This window comes from Tiliqua scincoides, chromosome 10 (assembly GCF_035046505.1).
Source record: "Tiliqua scincoides isolate rTilSci1 chromosome 10, rTilSci1.hap2, whole genome shotgun sequence".
Taxonomy (NCBI): Eukaryota; Metazoa; Chordata; class Lepidosauria; order Squamata; family Scincidae; genus Tiliqua; species Tiliqua scincoides.
Window position 1 is genome coordinate 3,495,440 of NC_089830.1, and position 13,195 is coordinate 3,508,634.

The 13,195-nt window shown below is 50.4% G+C and overlaps 1 protein-coding gene across 2 annotated transcripts in view; it reads right to left on the minus strand.

The window, feature by feature from the left end:
- Positions 1-6,444, minus strand: part of LOC136661708 (protein argonaute-4) — a 34,522-nt gene extending 28,078 nt beyond the window's left edge. The window contains exon 1 of one of the 2 annotated variants that reach the window (XM_066639082.1): positions 6,363-6,444. In XM_066639082.1, the coding sequence (XP_066495179.1) occupies positions 6,363-6,381 (19 nt within the window). In that variant the 5' untranslated portion in view covers positions 6,382-6,444. Of the gene's footprint in view, positions 1-6,347 lie in introns of both variants that reach the window. The other variant, XM_066639081.1, reaches the window with a different exon arrangement.
- Positions 6,445-13,195: the final 6,751 nt, after the last annotated feature.

Sequence of the window (13,195 nt, forward strand, 5' to 3'; positions counted from 1 at the left end):
CCCTGGGTCTCAAGTCTCCAAACAACCTCACCCAGCAATTTCATGCAGATGTCAAACAGTACAGAATCCTGTAGAACCCCACTGAAGAAAGTGGACAGCCTTTCAACACCACCACTTACTGAAACTTACCTGCAAGATTGGAGTAAAGCCAACCCAATTCAGACAGATGGTACATCATGAAAATACCAAGATCATTGAAATAGAGAATTATCAAGAAACTCAGAACAATCAACCTGTGTGACCAGATATCACCAGACTGTGAACCCAGATTCCTATCAACAAAAACAAGTGTAGCTGGTAAACTGTTACCTGTTCAACCACCTTTGGCAACAAAAGGAGATGAAAAATCTCAACAAGAGAAAATCCAAGGACAGATCTCTCAAAAGAGATCTCTCTTACAAGTGGGAGCCCTTCCCCCAGAGACCCACTGATAATTTTCTGAAAACAATGTGGCAGCTTCCAACTTCAGCTTTTGATTAGCCAAGACTAGGGGTCGGCAACCTTAAACACTCAAAGAGCCATTTGGACCCATTTTCCGGAGGAAAAAAAACCTCAGGAGCCACAAAACCCTTTTGACGGCTAAAATGAAGATAATACTGCATATATAGTTTTTTTTCACCTTTATGCTCTTATAGGTCCTATTTTTATAATGTAGCCCCCTCTTGTAGCTTTTAGTTAGTTTTGTCATACATTCTTGTCCTGTGTTTTCAGACGCCTGGTCCTCTATGGTGTTTTGCCTGATTCCAAGGCCATTCTCTGCCTAGAGAATTAGGCCCACTTTAAGCAAATTAGCTCCCCTTCTTTCTCCCAACAAATGACCCTGGTTCTGCCCTGCAGTCCTGCTGGACCCCACCTCCAGGGTAGCTTGCCTGTTCAACCTGCAGAGGTCCTCTCTCTTGCCAGCAGCCTCCCACCACTACAGCAGACCCTGGGTCCTCAGTAGGTCTTGGGCACAGCAGCCACACACCAAACTCCAGTGTCTCCAGCAGTCCATTAGTCACAAAGTCAGTCAGAGCATCCAGGGCAGAGTCCAAAGTCAATAAGCCAAGTCATAGTCCAAGATCAGATTCCAAAGTAAGTCAGTCAAATCAGAGTATCCAATTCAAAATCAATAAGCCCAGCCAGTCTCCTCTCCTACCTCCAACCTGCACTCCTTCTACAACCCACACCCCCTTCCTCAGGTGCTCCTTATATCCCTGAGGGTCCTATTGCCTTCAAGTGGCTGCAGCTGTGCAGCACACTCTGCTGGATGCCCAGGCCTTACCCTTAAAGGGGCCACTGCTGACACCACATCTACCTCCTCACCAGATCTTCCAGGATTCCAATATATATGACGGTTATGACATCTGCTTATCTTACATGGAAACTAAAGAACTCCCCCCACCTTCCAGAGGCACCCTGCTGGAAGGAAAAAAGGACACAGACTCCAGAGGTGGGGAAGAGAAGAAGGGTGGGGGGCAGCCACAGGCCAGCTTCTGCCTTGCCTGCCTGCCTGCCCTCCCTCACTCAGGTTGCAACCCTCTCCATACTATCCTGGGAGTAAGCCCCATTGGCTTAAAGGTCAAACAGACCTGGGGGGGAGGGGAGGGGAGGGGGGAACCACAGGCTGCAAGGGCTTGCAATGACTGAGGAGAAAGGCGGCTCAGGATTGGCTGGTGGTCAGCCAGTGAAGGGCCCTGAGCCATTCCAACAGAAAAAGCCAGGAGCCTGCTGGATGCTGATTGGCTGAGCCTGCTGGAGAGTTGGGGGTGAAGGGAGAGGAGGGCAGTGAGCTCAGGGGGTGGAGGGAAGCAGCCTGCCCTCCCAACACAGGTGCCTCCTGTCACACTCTTTGCCACTTTCACCTGGAGGAGCCGCAGCAGACAGCTGAAAGAGCCGCATGCGGCTCTAGAAATGCAGGTTGCCGACCCCTGGCCAAGACCAACAGGATTGAAAGGGCAAGTTGTAAGACAAAACAACTCCAAGCACTCAACCTTCAGAAATCAGCCAACTAAAAAATTTACAGGACAAGAGAAAGCACTAGATCAACAGCTCCCAAAGTGTGTATCACAAAGCCCTGGGGTGTTGAGAGGCACTTACCAGGGCATCCCAAGCTGCCCACTGCCTGGGCAGGGAGGCCATGGCATGAGACTGCAAGCAGCGGCAGAAGGCTCAGCATAACAGGCAGAGCTGCAGCACACAAGAACCATGTGCTGAGAAAAGCCTACCTGCCCTAACCCTCTCACCACTATTTGGAAGCATGTAATGACCTCAGAACCTGGAAGCAAGTGGTCAGTGATGTCAACAAGTGATGCATTTCGCATCACTGCCACTCAATTCCAGGTTCCAGGCACACACAGCAGTGGTAAGTTTTGGAACTGCTGCCCTAGATCCTTCTCCTATTGATGTTAAGCAGCATCCAAACTGGAATGGATACAAGCAATGTAACTGCCAAGTCCTCAGTGAAAATGCCACCATTTGCTAATAGCCAAGTTGGAGGTGAGGTAGACTAACTGAGGGCCCAAGCCTATCCAATTTTCCAGCTCTGGTGTAGCCACAATGCAGCACCATGGTAAGGGATCACATGTTGCCATAGCTTGAGAAGGCCTCAGCGACTACCCCACCATCACAGGATGTAGTGCACACCACATTGGCACAACTGCACCAGCACTGGAAAATTGGATAGGATTGGGCCCTGAGTCCCCTCATTGGCAAGAAGAGGTTCACAGGAGAAGCTTGAACAGATACCACAGCAGCAGAGAAGAAAAATCACCATGACTGTTGCAATGCTGGCATTCACATGTACTGCAAAACTGTGGGATGGGGCACACGTTTTCATCCACTAGTGCTGAAGCTACCATCCCAACTCCCCTGGGGGCTGGGGATAAGAATAGGCCCTGTTTGGCTGTACCTGTCATAAGAGGCAACTAAACAGCCACCGGGTGGATGGGGATCGTTAGCCTGGGAAGGCAGCTCATCTGAGAGAAGGAAAACTCTGGTCCCAAACCTCCACTGCCTTGTGGCTACATCCAGTTATGGAAGAGGCTTCAGGACAAGTATCCTTCAAGGCTTCGAGGCAAAATCCGGAGCCGGGGTCTCTGAGACAGTTCATGGCTGAACACAGTCACGTTCTGGCAACTCTGCGACGCCGCTGGAACCAACCGTATTGGCCTCTGCCTTTCCATTAGACCATTTCAGTGACGTGGAGAGGGCGGGATTTGCTGCATGGGAAACAGTCTATCCTCCATATCTACTTTACCCAGGCTTTGCGCACCGGAGAGGACACTCTGTTCCAGAACCACCATTCAGAGCGCGATACCATAGTCTTCCGAAACTGAAGGATGCCAATACCATCCCAACTGTATCAATGCTTATAGATAAAGCCATGGAAAAGCTTTAGCTCTGGCCAGCTCCTACTTGTCCTCTCCTACTATTTTAACTGGGAGGAGTAAAACCAGAAATATTAAGGAATGCCTAGTATGAGTTAGTTAACTTTTCAAACACAGCAACTCTAAAATTAAAAGAAATAGTTCACTGCCAACATCTTCAGTACTGACCCAAAGGAACAACCCATTTGGTGTTCCCTCTCCAGCAGTGACCTGCCTCAGGAAATTGCCTAAAGTCAATACATTTATTTCAAAACACCTATACCATCTTTTCATCACGAATCCAAGACAACTTGAGGTTTGGGTACATCACCCAAACAGTAAGTGGGTTGAGCAGCTCACCTGCTTCCAGGTAAGGAAAGCACTGACTTCAGAAAGTGTACAAACATTTAGTTAGCATCCTTCAGTCTCAGAAGACTATGGTATCTCGCTCTGAATAGTGGTTCTGGAACAGTGTCCTCTCCAGTGCGCGAAGCCTGCGTAAAGTAGATATGGAGGATAGGCTTTTACCCATGCAGCAAATCCCCCCTCTCCACGTCGCTGAAATGGTCCAATGGAAAGGCAGAAGCCAATACGGTTGGTTCCAGCGGCGTCGCAGGAGTTGCCAGAACGTGACTGTGTTCAGCCATGAACTGCCTCAGGGACTCCGGCTCCAGATTTTGCCTCGAGGTTGACTCCTGAAGCCTTTTCCATAACTGGATGTAGCCACAAGGCAGTGGAGGTTTGGGATCAGAGTTTTCCTTCTCTCAGATGAGCTGCCTTCCCAGGCTCCCATCTACCTGGTACAAACATAGCAGCTGCAGAAAAACACACAAGGAAAACAAGACTCAAGTTCATGAAAACTAAGGTGCTGCTGTGGCTGGAGAAGCTGTTGACTTGAGCAGGGAGGAAGGAGAACCTCTTCAGCTCCACAGGCAAAGTAGCTACTGATTACTTTCACATTGGTGCTGGGGTTCAGTAGTAGTTCGGCAGGCTGCTAGAGCCTGCCATGTCTGAGGCATGGAGGGACTTATTAGCTTAAAGTGGGCATAAGTTCTTTAGACCAAGTTTGCAAAGGGAATTCAGCAAAACACACAAAGACGATAAATTAAAAACCAAACTTTTACAGCACATCCTGGACTAACTGTAAAACAGCCCTACAAAGGGCTGCTTGTGCATCCTAACAGTTGTACCCTGTTACATCCTAGATCTGTCCTCAGGTGGTTTTTTTACCCTTTCTGACTAATCCTCCTCCCAAATATTTCCAAAGGGAGACTATCCTTCCTCTTATTTCTCTCTTCACTTTGGCCCCCTGATATTCCTTCTCTGCATGCTGTCCCTGGGTGTTCTCATCAAATCCCAAGGCGTTCAGTACAACCTGGATGCTCATGGCAGCTTTCTCTCCCCAAATCTATTTCCATCTGTTTTACCATTCTGCTCAGACACTCCATCATCTCAAACAAAGTATACACCCAAACACATACACAGGAAATACACACCCTTCCCTAACCCATTTCTGCCCAGCTCACAGGTGTACACATTTGATCCCTATTGTGTATATGCAACATTGGGCAGAAATGGCTTAAAGTTCTCTTCTTGTAACTCTCTTTACTAATTGTCAACATCTATGCCAGTGGTTCCCAAACTGTGGGTCCGTGGCGCATCAGTGGGTCATGACCCCAATTTCTGGTGGGCCATGACAGAGCAGATGTGAATCAAAGGTTAAACAACCTACTAATTGGGGGGAGCACAGCTGCCCAATCACCATTATAGCCACAGAGGCTTCAGTGACTGGTAAACTGAAACATTTTTTAGGTGGGTCTCAATGCTAAAAAGTTTGGCAACTGCTGATCTATGCTGCTGAAAAAGCGTCAAACCTTGGCTTAAATTTTAACCCCCCCCCCACTCCCCTCTTCCCCTTATTCACCATCCTTCCATACCACATCACAAACGCACAGCCTTTCCTCTCTGTCCTCTCAACAAACACACCAACTCAGACAACTGCAAACGTTTCCTTCCTGGTCTTCCACTGGCTCATTTCAGCCTCCTTATTCAGCCACCAAAGCATCGATTCTTCCCCTCCTTCAACCCCTACATTGGCTTCACAAATCCAGGATAGGCTCCTGGCCTGCCCCTCCTTGCCTCTCTGCTCTCATGCCCCATTACACCTGGCTCTTCCACTTGCAGTTCCCCAAAAGTTGTCCTCAGTGCGTCCTCAGTGACCCTGTCCCTCGCTGCCTTTTATGTGCTGAAACCCCTTCCAGACCCCCTGCACCTCACTTCCTTCAAATCCTCTTCTTCATAATGATTTTGGCAGAGCCCCGGGGCCACTGCACCTAGTTTCAGAAGCGCATGAGTACCCAGAAACAAAACTGGATGTTCTTCCCACTTGCCCAACCAACACTCTGCTCTCCCCATTGTCTCCTCTGTGGCAAACTATCCTGTGATCCACTTGGGGCAGGGACCTGCCTTCTCACCTGCTGTATTGCACCATGTGAGCAGACAGTCACCGCCACCAGGCACTTTTCCACAGGCACAAATCCCAGGTGCACACAGCAACCACCCAGAATCACTTGTGCTGAGTGAGACACACATCCTGCACACATCTAGAGCGGAAAACCCTCAAATCCTGCAAGGTGCATCATGTTTGCAAAGACCTGTAAGCAAGCAGGTCCGCCCCCCCTACCAGGAGCCCACAGCTCTATGGCGTGTGGGGCCAGCCTGAATGTGTGAGGCCAGCCGCTCTGTGGTGTGTGGGGTCAGCCTGTGTGTGCGAGGCCCACAGCTCTATGGTGTGTGTGGGGCCAACCTGGATGTGTGGGGCCAGCCGCTCTAGGGCGTGGGAGTGCCCAGCAGCCCCCCCAGTGGCCAGACTCTCGGTGCCTCCTCTCCCTGCAAGCGCACCTGGGCCTCCGGGGGCGGCTACAGGCAGGAGCGCCGGCCGCCCGCCCGCAGACCCCCAGCAAGGCGACGGAGCCCCTCCCCCACCTGCAGGCCGCTCACCTGCTGGCCGCTCACCTGGTCCCAGCGCCTCCATGGCGGCGGCGGCCTCGCTGCGGTCCCCCCCGGCTCCGGACGCCCCGGGTCCCGCAGCTCCGGCCGCCGCCGCCGCGTATCTCTTGATCTCGGGAATATTGGCTCGAGGGGGGGGGCTCGGCGCGGGGGGAGGAACGGAGGGAGAGGGGCGGCCCCCGCCTCGCCAGCCGCGGCGAGCACCGCGCGCTCCCTCAGCGCGCGCCCGCGCCTCGCCCCCTCCCCTCCCGCCCGGAGCGGGACGACGACGACGACGACGACAACCGACGCCGCACTGACGGCTCCGTGCGTGCGTGCGCGCGCGCGCAGCGGCCGCCGACTCCTGCGTGCGCGCCCCCGCGCTCCGTGAGGGAAAAGGTCGAGGGGCGGAGCCTCCCTCGCGCTTCTTCCTCTCAGGGGGCATAAGCCACGCCCACTTCATCCTGAAGGCGGGAGGCGGGGCTCCAGGGAGGAAAAACCTGCGCATGCGCGAGCGACAGGCGGCACCCCATTGGGCGAGGCGCGCGCGTGCTGTCTGGCGGGCGGTGGGAGGGGCGCCTCAGGAGGAGTGGAGGGGAAGGGCCACGAGGTTCTACAGCAGTAAGGGAGGCAGAGCCTCCGCATGTTCAGTGGGAGGTGAGGCGGAGCCTCCCCATGTGCAGTAGATGAGGAGGCAGGTGAGGCAGAGCCTCCCCACTGGAGTCCTTTGAAAAGCGCTGCTTCCCACGACGGCAGCGGCGCTTTTCGAAGGACTCCAGTGGGGAGGCTCAGCCTCACCTGCCTCCCCACCCACCGCACACCCCTGCAAAAGACCTGCATTCTGGTGCCCTCCCTTGCCCCTGGCATCCCGAGATCTGCTCTCTCTTGCACTTACCCATCACCGCTTATAACTTATGATGCACTTTTCCTCCATCAATCAAGTATTTCCTTGGCTGCAATCCTACCCACGCTCACAATCCTAGGCTGCAATCCTACCTACAGTTACCCAGGAGTAAGTCCCATTAACTATCATTGTTAAAAGAATATACTGTACGTAGTAGCTTGTTAAAAGTACAGGTCTGTAACATTTCCCCAAATGCAGTCACATCCCATGGGAGCATCAAGTCTAATATATTCAAAATACAATATTGAAATGAATGGGGACCCACCTGAAATTGGCTCACAACCCACCAGGTGGGTCCCAAACCACAGTTTGAGGAAACACTGCCTTAATGTACAGTTGGCGGGAGCCCTTTGGTTTCTGATGAGTCCTACTGTCTCTTCTTAACAGCCAAGGCCAAAAGGCCTCAGGGATTTTGAAACTCAAAACTTAGCAGTGTGTGCACCAGCCCCTAAAATATGCTTGGCAACAGATAATTAATTTACCTTCTCTCATTTACTCGCACCACCAGAGTGACGCTTACTCTTTCTTGGGCCTCATCTACCAGGAAGACAAAGCTCCCTTCTCTAAAGGTTTTTATCTTCTTCACTAATGAAGCATTCTCACCTGAATCTTTTACACCTGCGGTTTTCAAACTCCGGGAGTTTGAAACCCACAGTAAATCTTTGTGGGGGCAGGAGGCAGCAACGCAATCCCCAGGATCCCGTCGCTCCGGGGGCTGCAGGGACTGGGATGCACTCACCAGTCCCTGTGTGCGCAGGGCCTCCCCCCCCCACCCCGAGGAGGCTGCAGGAGGCTTGGGCAAGTGCACCCAAGCCCCTGCAGCCCCCCCTGAGCAGCGCAATCTGCAGGATCCTTCCCCGTCTCCTGGTTGCCCCCACCCCTTAAGGGGGCGGAGGCCAGGACCCACAGGCTGGGGTGTCACGATGCCCCAGTTTGAATACCACTGTTTTACAGCCAAGGCAGCCCAGTCACCACAGACACCCGCCTATAAGTTGAGGACAGGTTTTGAGCCAACAATCATGGCATTTTCTCTGACCCTCGGATAAGTCGGGGGTTAAACTTACGGGGTGTCTGTCTGACTATAGTTTTGTCTGATTATACTTGAGGCCAGATCCTGAAAAATAACCCACCACTAATTGTGACCTAAGAATTGTAGTCTCTAATTTATTAGTAAAAGATCATAAGATACATTTTTATTCTTTTTAAATTCTGGTCTTCATCACCTTTTTGTAAGCACTATCAGAGTCAGTGCACTGTAAACAACATACCAGTAAAACAGTGGTTCCCAACCTGGTATTCATGTACTCCCAGGGACACTCAACAAGACCCTTAGGAGTACTTTAAAAAGAATGGAATAATGGTAGAAAAAGGCAGGTCATGCTCCAGAATGCCTTGCAAGGACCAGCAAGGCAGGAAGGCAGGTAGCTAGTTGGCTGTGAAAGCCCCACCAATAGCTAGTTTTTTGTCATCAATTCATATATGAACCAGTGATTGAAAACCAGCACAGTAAAAAAGCTGAAACATAATATGGAAAGTGATCAATCACCCAGAATTTCTCAGCACACTTCTGGTGCAAAACAGTGCAAAAGCAGAGTCTTCTGTTCCTCAAACAGATAAAAAGAGAAAACACTGAAGAATCCATGAAGTCTGGGTTTTCATAGAGGAGATGACGGCTTGTATTATTAATTACAAACATTTTGCTAAAATGAAGGGTACAATTTATGGAAATGGGCTGCCAAGGGATATGCAAGTGAAAAAGGTTGGGAACCACTGCAAGAGAACCATGAATCAAATCCACTTTTAAGGTGTCTGGTGTGTTAAGCCAGAAGCTCTACATACAGCATACAACCCATAACACATAACTAGGAGTGTGCAATTCAATTCACAGCAGAGAGGCAGCTGCATATATTTGCAACCCTTTTTTACTCAGAAGTAGACCCACTGCTTTCCATGGGTGTTATTCTTAAGAAAGGGTGCATTGAATTGTAGCCTGCTTCAAATGGAAAGGAGGATTCCCATCCTGGTGTTTCAAAAAACAGACCTGCTTTGCAAGCATTTCCAAAGCAGAACCAGGTTGCAGCAGAAGGTAGGAGAATAAAAGATCAACAAATTCCTTCTAAGGAGCTGTGCCTGCCTGCGAAACTTGGCCCCTGTCTGCCCTTGTGAAAGGAAACTTTTCAGAATTGAAAGGCTTTGCCCTCTGATTGACCCGGAGGTAAGGCGAAGTGATAATTTGAGCTTGACTACTTGGCAAAAATTTCAAGTACTATAGGCGAGTATCTATGGTACTCTAATATCAAGGTAAGAGAAAATAAGAACCCACGTGAAACTGTTTCATGACAAACAAAAATGAAAAAGTGGCATATAAATTAAATAACTAAGGGCACAATCCTAACCAGATCTACTCAGAAGTAAGTCCTATTTTGTTCAATGGGGTTTACTCTCAGGAAAGTGTGGTTAGGATTGCAGCCTTAGTATAACAAGATCAGAAATCACGGACAGGTCAGGCTCATGGAATCACCAAGGGTCTGACACGACTGACAGCCCAATCCTGAGCTGCCCGGAGTGCCCAGGCTCGGTGACACCAAGAATCTGCGCTACCGCGGGAGGCACCTCAGGAGAAGGGGACATTTGTCCCCTTTCCCCCGAATAAGGTAAGCAGCCCCACAATGGAAAAGGCACTTGTGCAGGGTGTGCAGTCCTTCAGGAGCGCCCTGGATCCTGCAGAGCAGAGCTCCATGGATCCCCCCCCCCGCACGCCTCCACCTGCCCTCTCTCCACCCCTGCAGGCCTCCCCCCTCCCCAGAACACCTCCTCCCTGCCCCCACCTCCCATTTTGCTGCTGTGCGGTCCAAGAGACTGCCAAGCCACTGAAGGTGGGCGACCGCCCCGTACTAGCTGGTGCTGGGCTAGTACCAGTGGGAGCCCAGCGGTGAGCCTCGCAAACATTATTATTATTATTATTAACAGTATTTATATACCACTTTTCAACTAAAGTTCACAAAGCAGTCTACAGAGAAAAATCAAATAACTAAATGGCTCCCTGTCCCAAAAGGGCTCACAATCTAAAAAGATGCAAAAGAATACCAGCAGACAGCCACTAGAACAGACAGTGCTGGGGTGAGGTGGGCCAGTTACTCTCCCCCTGCTAAAAAAAGGAGCACCCACTTGAAAAAGTGCCTCTTACCCAATTAGCAGGGGTAAAGGGGTAAACATACCTTAAGGTACGTTTGGGACTGTGGTCCGCGGCAGGGCTCTGTGCCGCCAACCACAGGATTGGACTCTGAATGGATAATTCAATTCAAAATACAACACTTCAAACACAGCACATAAACACAATATTATAGCTATTGCTCCTCCCTAATGCTGTTCACAAGTTTGAATATTGAGATTTAATGAGCATTACTTACCCTGGTATTCATAACACCAAAAAAAAAATGCCATTTCCCTCAAATATCCTTCTAACATCTTCCTGCATTTGCTCATTTATTCTACAGCCCTTGCTCAGACCAGCACATGCAACACGCTATATAACCTTCTATGAGAGCGTCTATCCAGAATCGCAGTGTGGATTCCGAGCCAACAGGTCCACCACTGATATGGTATTCTCCCTTAGACAACTGCAGGAGAAATGCAGGGAACAACGACAGCCACTCTTTATAGCCTTCATAGATCTCACAAAGGCTTTCGACCTGGTCAGCAGAGACGGCCTCTTCAAGATTCTCCCCAAGATTGGATGTCCACCCAGGCTCCTCAGCATCATCAGATCTTTCCACAAGGACATGAAGGGCACTGTTGTCTTCGATGGCTCCACATCAGACCCTTTTGACATCCGAAGCGGAGTGAAGCAGGGCTGTGTTCTTGCACCAACCTTGTTTGGGATTTTCTTCGCTGTCCTGCTGAAGCAGGCCTTTGGAACTGCAACAGAAGGCATCTATCTCCGGACCAGATCAGACGGAAAGCTCTTCAACCTCTCCAGACTGAGAGCAAAATCCAAAGTCCAGCTGAAATGTCTGCATGACTTCCTCTTTGCCGACGATGCAGCTGTCACTACCCACTCTGCCAAAGATCTCCAGCAGCTCATGGATCGTTTTAGCAAGGCCTGCCAAGATTTTGGACTGACAATCAGCCTGAAGAAAACACAGGTCATGGTTCAGGATGTGGACTCACCTCCCTGCATTACAATTTCTGAGCATGAACTGGAGGTTGTCCATGACTTTGTGTACCTTGGCTCAATGATCTCCGACACTCATTCTCTCGATACCGAGCTAAACAAGCGCATCGGTAAAGCAGCTACCACGTTTTCCAGACTCACAAAGAGAGTCTGGTCCAACAAGAAGCTGACGGAACAAACCAAGATCCAGGTCTACAGAGCTTGGGTCCTGAGTACACTTCTGTACTGCAGCGAGTCATGGACTCTTCGCTCACAACAGGAGAGGAAACTGAGCGCTTTCCACATGCGCTGCCTCCGACGCATCCTCGGCATCACCTGGCAGGACAAAGTTCCAAACAACACAGTCCTGGAACGTGCTGGAATCCCTAGCATGTATTCACTGCTGAAACAGAGACGCCTGCGTTGGCTTGGTCATGTCGTGAGAATGGATGATGGCCGGATCCCAAAGGATCTCCTCTATGGAGAACTCGTGCAAGGAAAGCGCCCTACAGTTAGACCACAGCTGCGATACAAGGACATCTGCAAGAGGGATCTGAAGGCCTTAGGGATGGACCTCAACAGGTGGGAAACCCTGGCCTCTGAGCGGCCCGCTTGGAGGCAGGCTGTGCAGCATGGCCTTTCCCAGTTTGAAGAGACACTTTGCCAACAGTCTGAGGCTAAGAGGCAAAGAAGGAAGGCCCATAGCCAGGGAGACAGACCAGGGACAGACTGCACTTGCTCCCGGTGTGGAAGGGATTGTCACTCCCGGATTGGCCTTTTCAGCCACACTAGACGCTGTGCCAGAACCACCTTTCAGAGCGCGATACCATAGTCTTTCGAGACTGAAGGTTGCCAATACAATAATAAATGAGGGCAAGTCCCATGTTCTCAGTCTTATTGGAGCTTTTCTTAAGGCTGCCATCCTGGGCATGCTTACTTGTAAGTAAGGTCTTACATCAGAGTAAACATGCACAGCCTCAAGCAGCAGAGTTGCAATCCTTAATGCTTACTATGGAGTTGGAACCTTGGAATTAACTGGATTTTACTCCCAAATAAGCATGTTTTAGGTTCAAACTGGGACATATTATAAACTGAGGCTGTGTTTCTAAACTCACCTGCACGCTGTCACTTTCAGAGGGACCAACAGTCCCTAAGGATCACAGCCTCAGGCTTTCTGATCCCATTTCTCAGTATTTCACTAGCTGTAATTAATTGCACAGTGTGAGTGTGTGAGTTGGTTTGTATTCCACTGATAAATGTAGCAGCTCTTCTCACTAGCATTCATGATTGATTTGTACCCAGTAGCAAATAGTTAACACAGAGCAGAGATCAATAGCAATCATGGGATGTCACTCAGCATTTGGCAGTGACTGGAGAGAAGGAAATTGGCTGGTATTGTTAGCCCTTGAGCAGTTCAAATGTGATAGGCCCCGATCCTGAAAAGATACCACACGCATTCGCACGCACCCACCAGAATACCTTAGTTAATTTTACAAATTCTGAAACTACAATTCTGTTTACTTGTGAGTGGTTTGATTAATGTCAACAACAGTCCTCCAGGGGGCATAGGAGTGCATGTGTGTTAGACCATGGTTCCATTTGGTTCAATAGCACTGAGTGACACTAGGTCTCCAGGACACCCTCTGCCCATCCTAGTCTAGACCAGGGGTGCCCAAACCCTGGCCCGGGGGCCACTTGCAGCCCTCAGAGTCTCCCAATCAGGCCCTCAGGGGCCCCCAGTCTCCAATGAGCCTCTGGCCCTCCAGAGACTTGCTGGAGCCCGTGCTGGCCCAATGCAACTGT